The 20,191-nt window shown below is 39.5% G+C and overlaps 1 protein-coding gene across 5 annotated transcripts in view; it reads right to left on the minus strand.

The window, feature by feature from the left end:
* The window catches only part of SNTG2 (syntrophin gamma 2), a 487,892-nt gene that overhangs the window by 95,830 nt on the left and 371,871 nt on the right, over window positions 1-20,191 (minus strand). For all 5 annotated transcript variants that reach the window (XM_075126433.1, XM_048845382.2, XM_075126432.1 and 2 more), the window contains exons 10-11: window positions 16,226-16,355; window positions 10,203-10,241 (exon numbers count right to left, since the gene is read on the minus strand). In XM_075126433.1, coding sequence (XP_074982534.1) covers window positions 10,203-10,241; window positions 16,226-16,355 — 169 coding nt within the window. The remainder of the gene's footprint in view (window positions 1-10,202; window positions 10,242-16,225; window positions 16,356-20,191) is intronic.

Here is a 20,191-nt window from a genome sequence, read left to right on the forward strand (position 1 = left end):
CACAATAACTTATGATTTTTTTTTCCTGCTTGGGAATTAACTATGGAAAATAGGTCAAGTTGTGTTCAATAATAAATATTATGAACAAGTGCAAGAAAACAAAACAGGAAGACTAGATTAGTCCAGACAAAAAAAAGGCCTATTGATATGATTCAAGGACTATGTTCAGATTGGACTTCATAAACAAGAAGATATGGGGTCCAGAAGATACAGAGTGCAGAAATTAATGGACCAACATTGGTGTCCGGCCTAACTGGTGAACAAAATAATGAGGGCACAAAATTACATCACCCACTTTTCCACTTATTGGGGATCTTAAAAAAAAGAGCCTTTGAAAAAAATCTCATCTTTCCAACTCATGTCAGCTCATCTCAATTCATTCATCTTCCTAAATCCCAAAACAGAGGAAGCAGACAGGAGTAAAAGATTTTCTTCCTGGGAGGAAGGTCATTAGGCCTTGCTTTGTTTAAGAAACTGTTTTTCACCTGAGAGTTGTGAAAGTCATCATATCATCATGACATCCAGTCCCCAGCCCATCAGTAAGGATACCTAATTGCCAGCACCACAGATGCATGTAAGATCCCATTCTGTTTCCCTTTCTTTTGTGTTACCTTCTGCTCCTCTTCTTTCCTCTTGTCTTATCGCTCACTGTCTTGGCTTTTCATCGAATTTTGAAATCAACTGAACTACATCAGCACAGTAAGATGAGTGGGATACCTGCCCTATCTCAGGAGAAAAGATCCAACCAAATGATTTCCCTGACTTGAAAGTGAACAATAGCCAAGCAACAGGTGTCACGGTCAACATGCCAGCTAAAGCATCCATTTGTAATGGACCAGCCATTCAGCGTTCCAAAAATATCAAAAAAAGCCATAGTCCCTCACACCTCCTTTTCTATCCTATCTCATCTCTCCTCCACTTTTCATCTGTTTTGTCTGTTAAAAACAGGACTTGTGAATACCCTTCACACATCAGGACAGAATAAAATTAACCCTTTCCTTTTAATCAAAGAACATTTGTTAATGAAAATAAGAGACTGATATTTTGCTTCCAAAAGGAGAAAAACTTTAACAGGTTTTGATTTAGTTTATTTTGTGTAATCACTCAATTTCATAGACGTTAAAGCCAGAAGTGACCATCATGATCATCTTGTCTGACCTCTGAAACTTGTCTGACCTCCTGCACATTGCAGGTCACAGAACCTCACCCACCCTCTCCTGTAATAGATCCATAACCTTTGGCTGAGTCACTGAAGTCCTCAAATCATATTACAGAGAATCCACCATTTAATCGAATTTAAACCAGCAAGTAACCTGTGCCCCATGCTCCAGAGGAAGGCAAAAACCCAGGGTCTCTGCCAATCTAACCTGGGGAGAATTTCCTTCCTGACACCAAATACAGCAGTCAGTTAAACTCTGAGCATGTGGGCAAGACCCGACAGACAGACACTTGGGAGAGAATATTCTGGAGTAGCTCAGAGCCCTCCACATCTGGTGTCCCATCACCAGCCATTGTGGATCTCTGCTGCTAGCAGTCTCAGATTGACTACATGCCATTGTAGGCAGTCTTGTCATATCATCCCCTCCATAAACTTTTCAACCTCCGTCTTGAAGCCAGTTAGGCTTTTTTCCCCTTCATGCGCGACTGCTCCCTGTGGGCGACTGCTCCTGATAGGCGATTACTCTAGAACTCTACTCCTCTGATGGTCAGAAACCTTTGTCTAATTTCAAGCCTAAACTTGTTGATGGCCAATTTATATCCATTTGTTCTTGTGTCAACATAGGCATATAACTTAAATAACTCCTCTCCCTCCCTGGTATTTCAGTTTCAGTATACATGCTTATTTTAATTTCTTGTGCTTTCTTGTATTTGATCAATAAACGTTCAAAATTAGACTGAACACTTTTGGGTGTTTGCCAAGAAGCAAGTAAACCACAGCCTCTGTAGAAAAAAAAATGGACCGAAATATCACTGTTTTAACATTGGACAATGAAAAAGTTTATAAACACCTTTAACTCTTTTGGCCCTTGAGATTAATACAACAGTTGTGAAAGGACCCAACCACTGGATCCCACATAATTCTAAGCCCCCTAGGCCTGGGTAGTGACTGGCAGTGGTGCCCACGGTCATATGCACCTTACACATGGGATATAGCATTGGCAAGGGCACCAAGTCATCACTTCCAGACCCTCCCAATGGCAGTGGCAAAGAGAAAGAGCACTGGCCAACCCACTGCCCACTCAGGCTTTGCTCTGCAGCCCATCTGTCATGACGGGGTGGGGAGGACTTTGGGATCAAACCTAAGCAGTGCTGTGACCCCCAAGAACCAGTTTGCAATACCACTCAATCATTTTTGGCCTCATTGTGATGGAGAGTCCATAGGGCCAAACTTGAGTAGGCAGTGAGGTGGCCAGCACTGCTCCTTCTTGCTGCTGCCTTGGGGACAGCTCCAGCACCAGAGCTCCTCTCCTGGGGGCCTGACAGGCTTCTCCCTGCTTCCAGCAGCCCATGCCCCCTCTGCTCTAACCATAGGGTTCACTCAGAAACAGCCTCAAGACCTGCTACAAGTATGGGGAGCTGCAATAAGTGCCTGTACGGGGGAGCCAGCTGGGAGAGGGGAAGCAGGGAGCTCTGGGGCATACCATGTGAAAAATTCCTGGGGCCAGGTTACTGTTCCTAGCTCTGGGTCTCTGAAGCACACTCCAGAATCAGACCCCATGTCTGATACCCTTCTTGGCCAGTGGGACCTCATAGTTTGGCTGCCTTAACTCCTGGAACTAGTGCTTAGCCCTTGTGAGGTCCTAGTTGCGTAAGCACATTTTCCCAGAGAACACTGAGCTGCGGGAGCCCTGGTTCCTTCTTAAACTTTTCAGGAACAACGTGGCAGGAAAGCAAGAAACACAGACTTAGCAAATGAATTTCTTAACAATAGACACTTCACTCTTGAAAGCACTAGAGAGTGACAGATGTGTGAAAAATGGTCAATGGTCCTTGATGGCACTCTTATTGTAAGCCACTGTGGTGTTCAGTGATCACTCAGTGCTCTATGTACTTCAAAGAGATCTGCTATATTCTGTGATGGATTCCAGCTGGCCGTGCAGCATAACAACAACATGAGCTTCTGCAGTGCCCCACTCAGACTCTCTGTCTGGGAAGCTCAGCCTTTAAAGGCACATCCCGTCTCACCAAAATTTAGCAATATCATTTTAAAAACCAACTTTAATATAACACACAATTACAAATGCTTATATGTAATCTGTAACTAAACTTACTAAAAATATTAAATTGTCTTTGAGGTGCCTTTTGCTGTCATTTGGATCTGCAGCGCTCCTCTCAAACATCAGCACTGCTGCTGTCAGAAGGAGGTGAGTCCATTTGTTCCAGTCATTTTATGTCTCGAGCCTCCATTGTCTCAACCTGCTATGGTTGTTGCCTGTCTGAGGACCTCCTGGGTAAAACAGCAGACTGGGATTTGGAGGTATCACCTATTTCTTCTTTGTATGGTCCATTAGGGTGACAACCTGATACGACTATGGGGCAATCTCTTGTGACACTGCTGCTGTTTGAGACCATTATTTCCCATCATAGATATGCATAGTGTCATTTACATGAAGTGCTGGCAGCTCCCCTGACTCCAAATCATATTGATTTTTTTGTTTTGTCTTAGCTCTCTGTACATCTGCAAGTCCCCAGTGACCCTGAAATCAGTTTGTAATAGTGCAGGCATTCTTGTTTTACGAATTGAACAAAATGTCAGCAGGTAACAACCCAGGCATCACTGGTATGCCTTTCTGTAATTTACCAGTGCTAAATACAGATCAGAGTCTGACTCTGTAGTATTTTTTCAGAAGATGCTTTATTATTCTGACACTGTTTTCCACAACTTCATTGGATTTGGGATAATAGGGACTAATGGCTACATGTCTCAACTTGTACTTTACTGTGAAGTGCTTAAACTCAAGTCCACTAAACTGTGGCCCATTGTCAGACATTACTAAGTGAGGTATACCACGTCCAGCAAAAACAGACTTGACATGCACTATTATCTTGCAAGTGAGAATCACAGGGAAGTGAGACTCACAGTCTAGCATAAGTACATGTTTTTTTTTTCCAGCAAACAAAGAAATTATGCCCACTTTTTTATTCCACCAGGCAATTTTTTCCTGTGCCACCAACATAGTTTTTTTTTTTTTTTACTTGGCCTCTATTTTTGGCATGTAAGATAAGTTTTAATAGCATCCTCAGTGTTGCTGTTCATTTGAGGCCATATAAAATTCTTTTAGATTTCTCAATCCCTAAATGACTTTCATATATCCTTTTAAACAAAATCCCATCTAGTATTGAGAGTTCTCCCTTACATCGATAATAGGGGCCAGGAACCTCCCTAACTTGTGCTAGTAGCCTTAATTACTTTCTGCAGGGTCTTATCCTGAGCAAATGACTCTGGCGAGCACAGTCCATTTTTCATCTGAAACAGAATACATACAAAACCTAGCTCGGGAATTTGCTCTATTGTACTTTTGTCAAATGCTCTAGAGTGTGTGTCTGCAGCCACCAAATCCCTCCCAGGTTTCTAATCAAATTGCAAATCATACACTTGTAGCTAAAAAAAAATCCCCATCAGGGGATGGGGGCAGGCAGATTTGCCGGGCCCCTTTGACAATGGGAATAAGTGGTTCATGGTCAATTTCAGTTTACACAGGTCTGTCATAAATAAAGACATGAAACTTTTTACATGTGGACAAAGGTGAAAGCCTCCTTCTCTTTTTGAGCAAATTGACACTCATTTTTTGTTAGCATGCATAAGCCACTAGGTCTCCAGTATTAACTAAACTATTGTACGAGGACTGCACCAATACCTTCCCTGGAGACACAGACAGCTTAGGTCTATGCTAACTGTCAGGACTGAGGCCCCTTTAATTAAATCCTTCTGTTTCTCAAACTCTGTATTAAGATTTGCATCCCATGTCCATTGGGCATCATTGCACAGTGGTTTTCTCAAGTTGCTGATTTAGGCAGTTAGATTTGGCTTTCCTTACATAATTCACCATTCCAAGGAAAGTTTTGTACTCCTTCCTTATCTGTTTTGGCAGGCATGTCCTTTGAGACCAGCTGTTTGTTGGGTGTCTCTAATGCCCTGCACCACTTCCCAGTGGCTGATGGGAGAACCCAGGCCCGGCCTCTACATTGTTTTCCAGCCTAGGGACCCTATAACAAGAAGCCAAGTTCTGTACAGTTCTACCCCTGAGCTTCTGCAGTTTCTCTGGGCTTCTTCCTACTTATCTGGCTTCCCCCCACTCCCTTTCTGGGTTTGCCAGCCCAAGCCCCCTCCTCCCTATAGACTACTTCCTTGCAACCTGTTGCTGCTCACAGCTCCTGCGCTTTATGCAGGCCCTTCTTGTTCCTGCCCAGCTGATCCCATTTCCAATTAGTGGCCTGCTCCCTGTCTCAGGTGCATCCTGGGTAGTTAATTGGCCTGCCTAGCTACTTTAACCCTTCGGGGCCTTATGTGGGATGGGCACCTCATCACAGGGGGATATGAAAGAGATCTATAAAATCATGAATGGTGTGGTGAAAGTGAATGGGAAAGTCCTTTTCCCTTCACAAGCACCAGCGGTCACCCAATGAAATTAATAAGCAGGAGGTTTAAAACAAACAAAAGGAAGTACTTCTTCACACAACACACAGTCAACCTGTGGAACTCATTGCCAGTGAAGGCCAAAAGTATAACTGGGTCAAAACAGAATTCTATAAATTCATGGAGGATAGGCCCATCAAATATTATAAGCCAAGATGTTCTGGGACACAACTCCATGTTCTGGGTGTCCCTAAACCTCTTGCTGCCAGAAGTTTGGACTGGACAATCACTCGACACATTGCCCTGTTCTTTTCTTTCCCTCTGAAGCATTGGGCACTCGCCATTGCTGGAAGACAGAATGCTGGGCTAAATGGACCAGTGGTCTGACACAGTGTGACCATTCTTATGTCCTTAGTTTACTGAAACAGTATATCCCAATGTTTTGTTTTTCTAAGAGCAGTTGCCAGAAACATGTTGATGCATTAAATCTAGAAAAATAATTAACATCAGTCATACCCCCAAAATTTCTCCCCTTGCATGTAGTACAAAAATGTTCCCTTAATTTTTTTTTTTAATTCTTCTGGATCTCTATATAAGTGAAGGGCTCCATCTTTTTTCTCCCGACAATGACCAACAAATGTACCCACTCTGTCAATTCTTCTCTTGCTCCATGATTCCCAGAGCAATGAGCCTATTGAGCTCTTTTAGCCTTCTCTTTTGGGCAAAGGGAACTCTCTTAGGGACATGGATTGTTGGGCAGTTGGGTTCTTTTAGTTTTCTTTTGTGCTCTCTTGAGAATTTCCCTATCCCTTGGAAGATGCCCTCAAATTCTTTCTAAATTGTTGTAGTCCCCGTCCCTCTAAAAGAGTATCCTCTTGATGAGACAAAGCACTTGACGCACTTTTAACCAATAACAGGATCTCTTCCCTCTGGTGAATGTACCAGCTTTATCCTGGCTTCTCCAAACTCAGCTATTGTGGGCAGGATTTCCCCAGTTTTCAGTGGGAATGCTAAATTTCTTGAGACCTTGCTTGACCTTGACACTGTATCAGAGCTTTGGCCTTCCTCTGTGTCACAGGCAGTTCTTAAGTTGAGCATAGAGTATGGCAGAGGATCTTGAGGCATGTGCTCCATGTGTCCCAGCCAGCGAAGCCTGTGAATGTCCAGTGTAGTCTGCATAGACTGTAGGCTGGTTCTTTCAAGGATCTCATTATTAGTGATCCATTGGTCCCAAGTAACTCCAATTATTTTTATAAGACAATGGAGTTGGCAAATGTTCAATCACCGCTCCTACTTGATTGCCACAGTGTGTGTAAATCTATGTGCTGTTTTTCCTGAATTCCAAGTTTGAGGCCCACATGATTTTCTGCCTCATGATTCTTCTCATGTAGCATTTGGGATTCTCTATCATGTCTATAGCGTCAGAGCAGTGTCCATCCTCCATAAGGACTGCAACTTTCTTTGCTTGGCAAATTTTAATTGCTCTGTCAAAGGTTTCTTCTTCCAGTAGTCTGTTTCTGAGTATTTTATTCCAGATCCCAGCCACGATCTAGCCTCTTGTCAGAGACTCAGTTAGCCCCCCAAATTGCAAGATTGGCTCTTCAGCCTTAGATCAGTAACAAACTCCTCTATGGTTTACCTTCTTTTTGTACTCCCTGTTTAAAAATCTCTCTCATGTTTCATTGTGATGTGAAGTGCAGTACTCATCACATTTTTATAGTGCAATTTCATAGTGAGCCCCTGCCTAAGTTAACTGAAAGCTATTAAACATACCAAGTGCTTCAGAACTAGCTATTGTCAGAAATAAGGCTACATTCTCACTGTCATCTTTCTTGCTGGCACCCATTGTTGCAGATATAGAATAAAGTGCTTTTTAAAGCTTCTCCAGTTATCTTCCATGTTTTAAGAGCATTTCATCGGCTGGAGCTTTTAACTGCTCCATTCTCCCAGTCTAGTATTTTCTTAGTTCCTTTTTACTCCTGGTCCTGTGTGGTGTTCAATGATCCTTCAGTGCTTCAGGTGCTAGAAAAAAGATCTGTGATCTGCTTTATTCTGGTACCCGTTTCAACTGACTGTGCTAACAACAACATGAGCTTCTACAATGCCCCCTTAGACTTCGTTTCTGGAAGTCCAGACACTAAAAGAATAGTCCCCAACACCACAGTCCTCTCCAAGGCATTTCCCACCCTAGCATGAGCACACAGTGTCTAGAATAAACTGATGTCATTATGATTAGGTTGGTTTTCAGCACAGATGCAATGTCTTATTTCAGGTTCCAATGCAAAGTGAAGGTCACAATGAAGGTTTGATGAAGTACATACCGACCTAACCCCCCGGTGTAGATAGCTCTATGCTGACAAGAGGGCTTCTCCCATCGACACAGCTACCACCTGTCGGGAAGGTGGAGTACCTACACTAACGGGACAAGCATAGGTAGAGTCTTCAGAAGACAATCATAAGATAAATGAATTTGGGGGTTTAAAGTTCATGGGGAAAACTGTGGTTCCAGAATGAAATAGAAATGAAAGCCATATACCCTATCTAACTATACATGCTCAAAAACAAACAAACAAACAAACTCCACAGAAAGCTTCTATCTTATTTTTGTAAGAATTTCCAAGCCTTAAAATACACAAATATCCTTCCACAAATTCACATCAAAGTAGCTTTTCAAATCTCCTTCAGTTTCTCAAATATTTTTTTTCACCACCTACCCTGTAAGTTTCATTCCCCTTTACAGTCAGACGTACTAAGAAACAGTAGAGATTCACAAACCTACGTAGTTTTGCACTGATAGGCTCCATTAAACTTAAGCATCTCAAATCCACTTCTGCCCACCATTTTCATTTATTACTGCAAAGTTTTCTTTCCAAAGTCCAAATAACCACATTCCCTGGTGAAATGTACACAAGAGTTTCATATTTGGTTGAACATTTCTTTAGGGCACAATTTCACAGGGCATTTCAAAGTCATATTGTTGTTCCTTTTATTCACTTCATCTTGCCAAGTTCTATATAATCTTTGTTTTCTTTCCCCTTTTTGCACAGTACCTTCCCCAGCAGAGTCATTTATAGGCATACCTTAGCTTCTGCTGTTCCTGAAATTAATATTCGTTTCTTATAATATGTTTGCATCTTGAATGGAAACAGCATTGCTCTATCATATGTTGCAGAGACAAGTATTTCTTTTGAAAAACAAAGTTATGTGTACTCAATTCATATTGGTGCAACATTAACATTAAGAAATCAACCACTTGCAAAAGTCAGGAATTAAGGGGAAAAGCTCATAGTTAACTCTGCCCCATTGTCCTTCTCTCTTTAATATCTTGCTCTAGCATTTGCACCGAATCCTGCAAACCTTCCTTCAGTGAAACTCCTGTTGATTTCAAACAGAAATTTTTATTCAGCCTTTCACATAGTAAGTTATAAAACAGATGCTATTCAGCCTATGCTTGATTTTAGCATCCATATAGATCCATAAAAGTGCTCCCCCAAGTGCATTAGGTACCAATGGGAGCACAAATTACATTATTAGTAGTATTTGTTATTTATACACTACGACAAAACAATAGGCAAACAGGTAGGCAAAACAATTATTCAGAATATCTTTCATCAACCCTTATTGGATATCAATTTAAATAAATAGCAGTACTTCAAAAAAAGAGTCTTAAGATGCATATTCTTCCCTGCAAATATTTGCGTAAATTTCAGTAATTGAGAGACAATCTAGCAACTGACACCTAGTTTCAATGATTTTTTTTTTTTTTTGCTAATCTTAATTATATATTTTATCCACATTAGGCTGTTTCACGAGAAAGAACTATGTGAGAAACTAAAATTTCAATGGAACATCCATTCATTTTGTTTTTGATGTAACTTTTGGGCTCATTCTCTAATGCACTTAAAATTCTTTTATAGTTCTCGAGTTATTTAATTCCGCATAATATTGATTCTCCCATAAGAAAAGTGAAGTGATTTCCTAGATACAAAAATTGCTACTGGGTTAGAAATTTAATAAACCTCCTAAAAGTTTCTATGAATCTCCCAACAAGATTTTACAAACAAGATGACAAAACAAAGTAAGAGATGAACTAATGTATGAGTTGTTAATTGTATAACAAACTTATGTTTGACTCTAACAGGTTTTAGAATGATTTTAGAATCAGCCTTTGATTGCAGTACAGTTCAGTTTATGAAAATCATTTCCATGCTAGAAGTATAACCTGGCTAATTCTCACTTCACCAGTCTGAAAACCCATAAAACAACTCATAAAAACAAAAAAGTGGCCTCTCCCCATTTCTCAGCAAGGATTGAATAGCAGGCTGCTGCAGTGACAGACCATATTAGTAAGATTTCATTATTTGTATAAAACAGAATGCAATTCATTAGCTAGACTATTATGATTGTGGAGGAAAACTAAAACTATACTTTTCAAAGTAAATGAACACAGTGCATTTGTAATGGAGTATCCTTACATTTTACTATTATGTTTGTTCTGTCTACATGTAGCTCCAAACTTTTTGCATCCTACAGCAACTGCATGGAGGCAGATTTTTCCCCCAGCAATTTTTAAAGAGATTTCATTAATGGTAAATATTTATGGACAATACAATTAAAATCTTACCTGGTGTGACAGAGAGCAGCATTTATTTGCCATTTTCATCTGCAGAAAAACGGAGATTAAAGAGTAGTCAGAGTGATGACTATATTGATGTTGTCATTTGTCATATTAATTCATTTTCAAGGACATATTTAATACACATTTATATATGTTTCCATACAAAAATACAACATTAAAAGAAAATCAAGGTTGCAAAATGAAGCCCTCAAAAATCAGGAACTGACAAAATTAGGAATGCCTATATAAATTTAGCTCTGCCCCTCATGAGGCTGCATTATAATACATTCTTTAGATACATATTACCTTCCTCACTTGCACCCCAATTCAATAAAGTGTTTAAGCACTTTGAAGTTAAGAATGTGCTTAATTGTTTTGCCTCTGTGCACAATTTGGAATGGGACAGAGATGAAGGCAGTTGTTCAATATTTCTCTTTAGTTCATTGTTCAATGTGAAGCTGCTCATCTCTCTTGCTGCACAATATTTAACTGACTGCACCAAATATGGAGTTCTGTTGATTTAGACTTTTCTGTCTCCCTGACGCTTCTGATAAGTTTCACTCCTTTTAAGTGAAATATTATTACTACTATACAGCAGAAACAGAACTTAAATACAGAAAGATTAAGTGATTAGTCTTGCACATGTAGACTGTAGTAGTTGTAGGGACAGAACTTAGTCTCCTGGACCTCAGTTCACTGCCCTAACCATAAGACTCCGATAAACTAATCAACCTATTTCTCCTACAGACTGAGAAGGAAGAAAGATTGTTACTAAAATTTTTATTTTATAGCAGTTGGGATGTGCTCATGGCAAGGTGTACCATAGAATCATAGAACTGGAAGGAACCTTGAGAGGTCATCTAATCCAGTCCCCTGCATTCAAAGGCAGGACTAAGTATTATCTAGACCATTCCTGACCCAGGTGTTTGTCCAACCTGCTCTTAAAAATCCCCAATGATGGAGGTTCCATAACCTCCCTAGGCAATGTATTCCAGTGGTTCCACTCCAGTGTATTCCACTCTGACAATTAGAAAGTTTTTCCTAATATCCAATCTAAACTGCCCTTGCTGCAATTTAAGCCCATTGTTTCTTGTCCTATCCTCAGAGGTTAAGAAGAACAATTGTTCTCCCTCCTTCTTGTAACAACCTTTTATGTACTTGAAAACTGTTATATCTCCTCTCTGTCTTTTCTTCTCCAGACTAAACAAACCCAGTTTTTTCCAATGGTCCCTCATAGGTCATGTTTTCTAGACCTTTAATCATTTTTGTTTCTTTTCTCTGGACTTTCTCCAATTTGTCCACATCTTTCCTGAAATGTGGCACCCAGAACTGGACACAATACTCCAGCAAATACATCCCAGATGATGTTTGCTTTTTTTGCAACAGCGTTACACTGTTGACTCATATTTAGCTTGTGATCCACTATGACCCCCAGATCCCTTTCCGCAGTACTCCTTCCTAGGCAGTCATTTCCCATTTTGTATGTGTGCAACTGATTGCTCCTTCCTATGTGCAGTACTTTGCATTTGTCCTTATTGAATTTCATCCTATTTACTTCAGACCATTTCTCCAGTTTGTCCAGGTCATTTTGAATTTTAATCCTATCTTCCAAAGTACTTGCAACCCCCCGCCCAGCTTAGTATCGTCCGCAAACTTTATAAGTGTATTCTCTATGCCATTTTCTAAATCACTGATGAAGATATTGAACAGAACTAGACCCAATCCCTACGGGACCCCACTCATTATGCCCTTCCAGCATGACTGTGAACCACTGATAATTACTCTCTGGGAAGGATTTTCCAACCAGTTATGCACTCATCTTATAGTAGCTCCATCTAGGTTGCATTTCCCTAGTTTGTTTATGAGAAGGTCATGTAAGACAGTATCAAAAGACTTACTTAAGTCAAGATATACAACATGTGCTACTTTCCCCCTATCCACAAGGCTTGATACACTGTCAAAGAAAGCTATCAGGTTGGTTTGACGTGATTGTTCTTGACAAATCCATGCTGACTGTTATTTATCACCTTATTATCTTCTAGGTGTTTGCAAATTAATTGCTTAATTATTTGCTTCATTATCTTTCTGGGTACACAAGTTAAGCTGACTGGTCTGTAATTCCCCACGGTTGTCCTTATTTCCCTTTTTATAGATAGGCACCATTTTTGCCCTTTTCCAGTCTTCTGGAATGTCTCCCATCTTCCATGACTTTTCAAAGATAATTGCTAATGGCTCAGATATCTCCTCTGTTAGCTGCTTGAGTATTCTAGGATGTATTTTATCAGGCCCTGGTGACATCTAACTTGTCTAAGTATTTTTGACTTGTTCTTTCCCTATTTTAGACTCTGATCCTACCTCATTTTCACTGGCATTCACTATGTTAGACATCCAATCGCCACCAACCTTCTTGGTGAAAACCGAAACAAAGAAGTCATTAAGCACCTCTGCCATTTCCACATTTTCTGTTATTATCTCTCCCCCCATCCCCCATTGAGTAACAGACCTACTCTGTCCTTGGTCTTCCTCTTGCTTCTAATGTATTTGTAGAATACATTAGATCAGATCAGTACTATGGACAACAGCCTCATTCACGACACACCATACAATTAGTACAATGAATAAGGAAGGATTCTTTGGACCCTAGACCTGTTCACCACCCAGAGAGTGAAGTGACACAGGGAACCTGGAGAAAACAAATAAGTGATCATATAATTACTGTATTGTAATGCAGTACACACTGGGGGAAGGTCATGGGTTGCACATGCAACCTTATCTTTGTCACTTCCTGACTTCTGACTTTGCAACCTCTATTTTTAATGTAGTTTTTTCTATATGAAATTCATGTTTATAAAAAAAAATGAAGCAGCAAAAAAATTCCATCATGTGGTACAGGGATGTACACATTTTTATTCAGCGGGGGCACTAGTTAAAATATAATAAAATAATAGCTGCTGAATATCACTTTAATGAGTAGTAGGACTAAATTTGTCCACTTTAATAAAATGAGATAAATGAGTTTCTGTTCTAACTAAATGTTCCCTTTATTTATAAAGCAATCCTTCAACTTTTTGGCGGTAATGGGGGCACGGGTGGGGAAGCCTCTAGTTGTCTACTCTCATGTGCTACTACTTGCTAGACAGCCACAGAATGCTGTGTAATGCATAAGGTGCAATCCATGAGGCAGAAACCTTTGCCTTATTCCATGTGCAATTTTTATGGGTTATAGAAGTAGTCAGGATTTTTTCAAGGACCTGCCTTAATCCACATTCACCCCACCTAGTGTGGGTAGGAAAGCAAGATTCCTTGGCTCCTGTCTCCGATCATATGCAGTTTCACAGATCATATTCCATAATTCTCTGTCTAGTGCACCTGAAATTTCACTGTGCTTTGCTTGGCACACTTGTGCACATATTGGAAACATGAGATGTTATCTACTCAATGGGAGTTTCACCTTAGTCTATATACACATACATATTAATTTACAGTGGAATTTTGGGTTATATAATGTTATCACTTATCAGCCAATATACAGGCATAAAGGACAATTTTTAAACTCGTATAATTCATCCAACTCAAATCCAGTGTTCACTGATCAGATGAATGATACATCCATAATATAGGAATTATGTCCCTATTCTGAGGCCAAATTTTAAATTTATTTAATCTTCTACTGAGGCTTTAGTGCTGTATAATAAAAAGGTACAGAAACAATGGTTTTCAAAGCAATTTTTTTATTTAATTTTAAAAAAGAGAACATACTAATTTTAGGTAAAAGAGGTACATTTTTGAGAAAAGTGTAAGTACTTTGAAATGGGCCTCTATAGTAGAAACACACAGGCAACCTTAACTATAGGTGTTGCCAGGTGTGCTGCCTATAATACCCTTCTCCTGATGCTCTGTTTAGGATAATAGAAATTAAGAGCTGTGAGAAGAGTTAACAAAAATCACAAGTGATTTAATAGATGGCTAACTGTATACTATGGAGAGAATGCAGGGAACTGGACCAGTCCTACGAGGTCCCTTCCAGTCCTACGAGTCTATGATTAATTCTGGGCTATTTTACAGAACTCCCTCCCAAAAACTGTCCAGTTAAACAGTGTTGTCAACTAAGCCTACAGGAGACACTTTGACTATACACATTGAGAGAGAAGTAGATGCAGGTCAGGCTCCTTTCTATGCTGCTAGCTCAGCATAGTCTCAGTTCCCCTGCCTGTGGGCTCCTGTTCCTTCTCTCCCCTTAGAGGCTACAGGTTGTGTTGGGAAGCAGAGTACTGTAAAGAGACCAGAGAAGTGCATCTTTCTCCTCCGCTTCCTTTTTCTTCCAAACGTAAATATTCAGGGTGTGGGCAAAAGGGAAGGGGAGGTAGCACAGAGTGCCGCACTGGTGGAAAGGATAATAGGAAAAGCAAAAGAACTTGGGGAATGGGATGCGGAGAGGACTTCTTCAAGAAAACTGCAGCATGTGTTCTGTTTGTAAATATGATAGTTACTATCAGGCTTTTCGCATGAAGCTCATTTTGGATTATGCAGTATTTAGTAGTGCTGAAAGAGTCAATGCGTTCTCCTCCTCCATATCTGTTCTTCTCCACCATGACCCTTTAGTTCCTCTTTCATGCCCCTCCTCTCCATCTTTCTCCTCAGAAGTAACTGTCTGCACAGTAGCATCATAACAATTCAGACATGCTCTTGGTAGACACACTGACATTTCCAGGTACCCTCCTGTGGCTGGTCAACAGCTGACTTCCTCTGTATTCAAAGATAACATGACTACCCCAGGTCCCCTGACAGCCTGACTTTGCTGAAAATGTTTCTGTGAATTAGGTCACTGCTTTGCAATGAGCAGAAGTTCCTGATTGTGATGAAAGACCTATGCTGACATGGCCGATATTAGTATTGTCCCCTGGCATCAGTGTGGCATCTAAATAGATCCTTTTTGGTTGAACTCTCACTCCACTGTATGTACGGATGGTAAAGTATATTCCAAATAGAGCAATGCTTAATTTACAGGCTTGTTGAGACGTTCCCCAGACTGCACGTCTGACCCAGCCTGTTAAGGGAATTTGATCATATCCTTCCCAACGAGGAATGGGAATGTACATGCACATAAGATGTACTATTGTGTTACTCTGGTGATCAGTAACAGAAAATTGGTGGAGATATGAAATATTGTGGGATATAGCAGGGGTGGCCACCATGGCTCACAAACCACATGCAGCTCTTTTACAGTTAAAGGGCAGCTCCCGGAGCCCACCATGCCCCCCCTTCTCTGCCTAACAGATTGGTGGGGTTTCTGGGGTTTTGGGATTGGGGTTTCTGCCCTCTGGCAGGATCGTGTGGTTCAGGGCTTCAGGTGCCTCTCATGGGGCAGAAGCCTCAAGGCCTACCACCCCGCCACAGGGCAAAAACCCTGAGCCCTGGCAGTTGTGCCCCATTAGGCTGAAGCTGTGAGCCCCGACATTACAAACTTTACTTTTAAATGTATAGCAATATCTTAATTCTGATACAAGCACCTTTTTACTGGTACAACTGTGACCACACTAAAGGATTGTAATGCTTTAGCTACATCAGTTTCTAAACTCATTATAGCAGTAGAAAAACTGCATATAGACCAGCCCTAAATTACACTGATTTAGTTATAAAGTTTCCCTTCACATACTTCCAAAACAAGTGATGCAAACTTCTGAAACCAGATTTCAAGCATACTTTAACTGCAAGAATTTAAAAAGAATACATTTAGGCCTTATCCAAAACTCAATGAAGTCAATGAAAAGACTCTTCCGATTGGGCCCTACACAAATTTTGAAAGTAATAAAGTCACCCTGAGGTTCTGTTGTTCTCTATTATATAATAAGATTGTATTTTCTTGGAGATTTCAAGGTAAAGTGTTATGCTATTACAATTTTGTTTCTTCCCCCTCACTCTTTTGTTTTACATATTATACCTTATATACAAATTATTATACTATGTTTGGGAAATTGAAAATAATTTAAATATAGCAAATGCAGGAAAATATGCAGAAAGTAACGTACATTTTGAAGTGTCAAATCACTGATGTTAGTTGATAAGGCTCTCAGCCAGTCAGCACACTCCTGCGCTGTATAAAACTGAAGTATCCCAGTGCTAACTCCATCGAGTGCAAGCACTTCAAATGCATTAGATCTGTAGTAAAAAGAAATATATATAACAAAGTTTTCATAAACTATCCAATAGTTCTCAATCTTCATCTGATTTTTAGAACTTTTTACAAGTTTCATTTTTCAAATTTACAAACAGAGAGAAAAGCAACAGAAAAGGGGAATAATAACCTACAGTATCAGGAAACACAGACACAGTAAATGGTTTATCTTTATCAAAGTTTGTAAGTTTTGATTAATTATTCACTTACTGTTGTATAATTTATATGTATATAATCACTAAACTTAAGATATTTTATTAAGGATGCATCAGTTAAATCTAAGTAAACAATTGTGCAACCTCTTGCCACCAAAATAAATGTTTGATACTCTAAAAACTTACAACATGAGTCACAAAGCAAATATCTTCATCTATTTTTAACTTCTTGGAGTGCTGTAGGTTTAAAAAAATTACAAGCAATCATTCTTTAGAGCTCATTTAATGTGTATGAAAATCCAAATACTTTATACTTCTTCAAAGGGGCTCAATATGAGCACCCAAAAACTGAGGCCACCACTAAAAACGTAGACCAGACTAAATATGTTACATTCTTCTCTAACTATAAAACTGTGTTCACAAACAAAGTAGCTATTTGGCTGATAAAGATTGTGTGTCACTGCTTTACACTCAGTAGATACTGTGACATTACCAAGACTTATAAGAACTTTACACACCCACTTTAAATCACTCTACAAAAGCTCATGTCACTCATCTCTGACTCAAACTAAAGACAAAACCCTCTATGTAACGCAGAAGTCTCCACTTCAACAGATGAGTCAACTTATGGATTTTTTCCTACTTTGGCATGACAAAGTATTCTTGACCAGAAAGGAACAATCACTGAATACATCACACGTAAATGATATCATTGAGGGACCTGTAATTTATGCTGCACAGTAGAAGAGGCTGAAGACCTTCAGATCTTGAAAGATTTGTACTGCATGATTACCACCAAAGAACTCATTGGCTCTGAGAGGCCACATATTCACACATCTCTAATATGTCTATCACTGTAGCATACTAGCAATTCTTCTTTAGGTCTGTCAGGAGGATCAGGTTGAGAGAGTCTAACCTTTTAAGTCTGTGTTTTAGGGAAAGTTGAATTGAATGTGAAAGACCATATTTCTGTTTTGTAGGTGGCACAGGGAAAACAGAGATGTTGCAGATGTGGAGAAAAGTCTTGGAAGAAGGATATATTTGCCCTTTAGTGTTTAATATTTTTAATTTTGATTGCTACAGCTCTCTGTCTGTGTTATTGATCTCAGACACATGCTATCCTTGCCAAAATACCAGAGTCTGCTCTTTCTATTTTGAATCTGTCCCCTTTTCCGGGATTTCAAGTATTTGTAGCCAGAAAAAGAACTCCACAGGATCTTGGCTTTCTCTTCCCTCAGGCAGTCCAATTATCCTTATCTTGTTGTGTCTATTACCGCTTTCATTATCTTCATTATTTTCTCGCAGATCATAACTTTATTTTCTAATGACTGCAAGCATTTCTGCACAGTAATGTTTGAGCCCTGCACTGTAGCCACCAGCTGTTCTCTACCCTCAAGCTGCTCCCAAAGGCTATCCACTCTCACTGTGAAATTAATAAGTGATTGCTGCCAGGTATTTTGCATTTCTTCAATGTTAAAAGCTAATGCTTTTGCTAAGTTAGGAATGATTGCAGCTTCCATCTTGCCAACTAATTCCCTTATCTTACACAAAGTAACTGTTGAGCAGTAAAGAATATAGAACATGGAGAGGGGAAAAGGAGCCAAAGGAGAAATCAAGGTGAGTAGGAGGGGAAAAGTGTGTTTTTTGCTCTTCAATTATTTTGCAAAACACTTCAAGAGTCCGTTGAGTATAGTACAATTATTCTGATAAAATTAGATCCACTTAGAGGCAGTGTGGCCCAGTGAACAGAGCACTGGACAGGGATTCAGGAGACGTGGGTACTATTCCTGACTGCCACTGGTCTGCTAGGCCAGTAACTTCACCACACTATGTCTTATTTTCCGCATCTGTAAAATGGAGATAATGATACTTTACCTTCCTTTGTAAAACACTTTGAGATCTACAGATGAAAACTCTATAAAAGTACTGGATAATATTATTAGGTTGGAGATTACAGAAAGAGAAGGCCAGAGAGAACATAATCAGAGGTATGAATATTCATTTACCAGATGAATGTTTCCTAACTGAGCTTGTATTAATTAGATGCAAAATGCTCACTGCAGCTACTTGTCTTCCCCAGATTTAAAGGACCAACAACCATAAAGATATTCTGAGAAAGGCTCAGTTGAACTCAGATTCAGCAGTCACTGGGAAACCAGCTGTTAGGGAAAGTTCTGAATTCCAACCCTTCTGAGGGCCAGGGATCTCAGTAGGCATCCAAAGGTTTTTAAGGCTTGTGCCTGCTGTGTTTGAAATAGTCATGTCCTTTTGATTTACTCTAATATTATGTTTCCTTAATACAAATCTGAGTGCTTGTCTAACAGCAGCTCCTTCCTCCATTTAAAGTTTCCCACTGCAGAATTACAAATAGACAGACAGACTAGATTAACCTGGGATCCTGTTCAGTGGTCAAGCCAGTTTTCTTTGCTGTGTTTTGGTACCTCCTTTGCTTATACCATTATCTAGAAATTTGGTCCTATTAGTGTATGTAGCTTTTGAGTGAATTTTTATTTCCTTCAGTGTGGATTATGACAGGATTAGAATGGGAGTTCCCAGAGAAGTTCAGGGCCTCTGTATTACTTCATCTCTCCATAAATGGAAGTTAAAATCCACTAATTTTTTGGTAATCTGAATTTTGCATCACTTCATAATTCTGGGTAATGACCAAGGATGCTTGTTTGTCATGGCTAATGCTGGATATGTCATGACTGCGTCAAAACATGACTAGGATTTTATAGAAAAGTCATTGGTCACATTAGTGCAAGCAAAATACATTTTATTTTAAACTAAAATTGTTTTAAATCATTTAATAATACTAGCTAATAGTTTAAAACCACTCAAAGATGCAGGTCACTTCCTATACTCTGTATTTCAGTACTCTGAACACGTAAAAAGTCATAGAAAAAGTTCACTCAGTAACAGATTGGCTTGGGTAAATATTTCATAGGTGAAGTCTTTTTTTATTATTTGTTTTGTTACCAAAGTCAGGGTATAATATACAGCCATGGTACTGTGGCCTGGAACACATACTAAATCTTCAGCTGTCAGAGTAAGGAAAATTAGTCTCAGCACCCAAAGGAGTGGGAACCTGATGGGGGTCTATTTATGGTCTTCAAGTATGGGTGAGATTATCGAAAATGGCTTATTCAGAAGAATTCCAAATACAACCAGTAAGTCAACTGAAATAGAGCAGTCCGGGCAACCCTACAAAAATGCAGTGTGTGAGACATGACCCTTTTTTCATCAGTATTGTTTTTAAAGTTAAAGATTGACTCAGCAGTTGAATTCACTCATTTTGTATGTTCTTCCTTCTTGTCCTCACTATTTCAAATTGCCACATGTAAACATCATACAGAGGATACAATTAAAGTATGTTCCTTTGTACTGGGAGCAATGATGTTACCAGCATGAGTACCTATTCCCTTCACTTATAATGGGGGTATATCATTAGTAATATTTTACTTGCTGGTTAAAAGGCAAAAGGTAGCTTTCTAACTATGTCCACTATACGAGAAGTTTTCTATAATCTACTGAACAATCATCTGATAAATAAGATGAATTGTCATTTTTTAAGTGAGTGATGTGGGGCAGTATTTTTTGTCAGGTACATAAAAGAGTAAAGGCATATAAAAGATGGAAATGCTTTCAGAACATATGTGCCTGTT

Source organism: Caretta caretta, chromosome 3 (assembly GCF_965140235.1).
Source record: "Caretta caretta isolate rCarCar2 chromosome 3, rCarCar1.hap1, whole genome shotgun sequence".
NCBI lineage: Eukaryota > Metazoa > Chordata > Testudines > Cheloniidae > Caretta > Caretta caretta.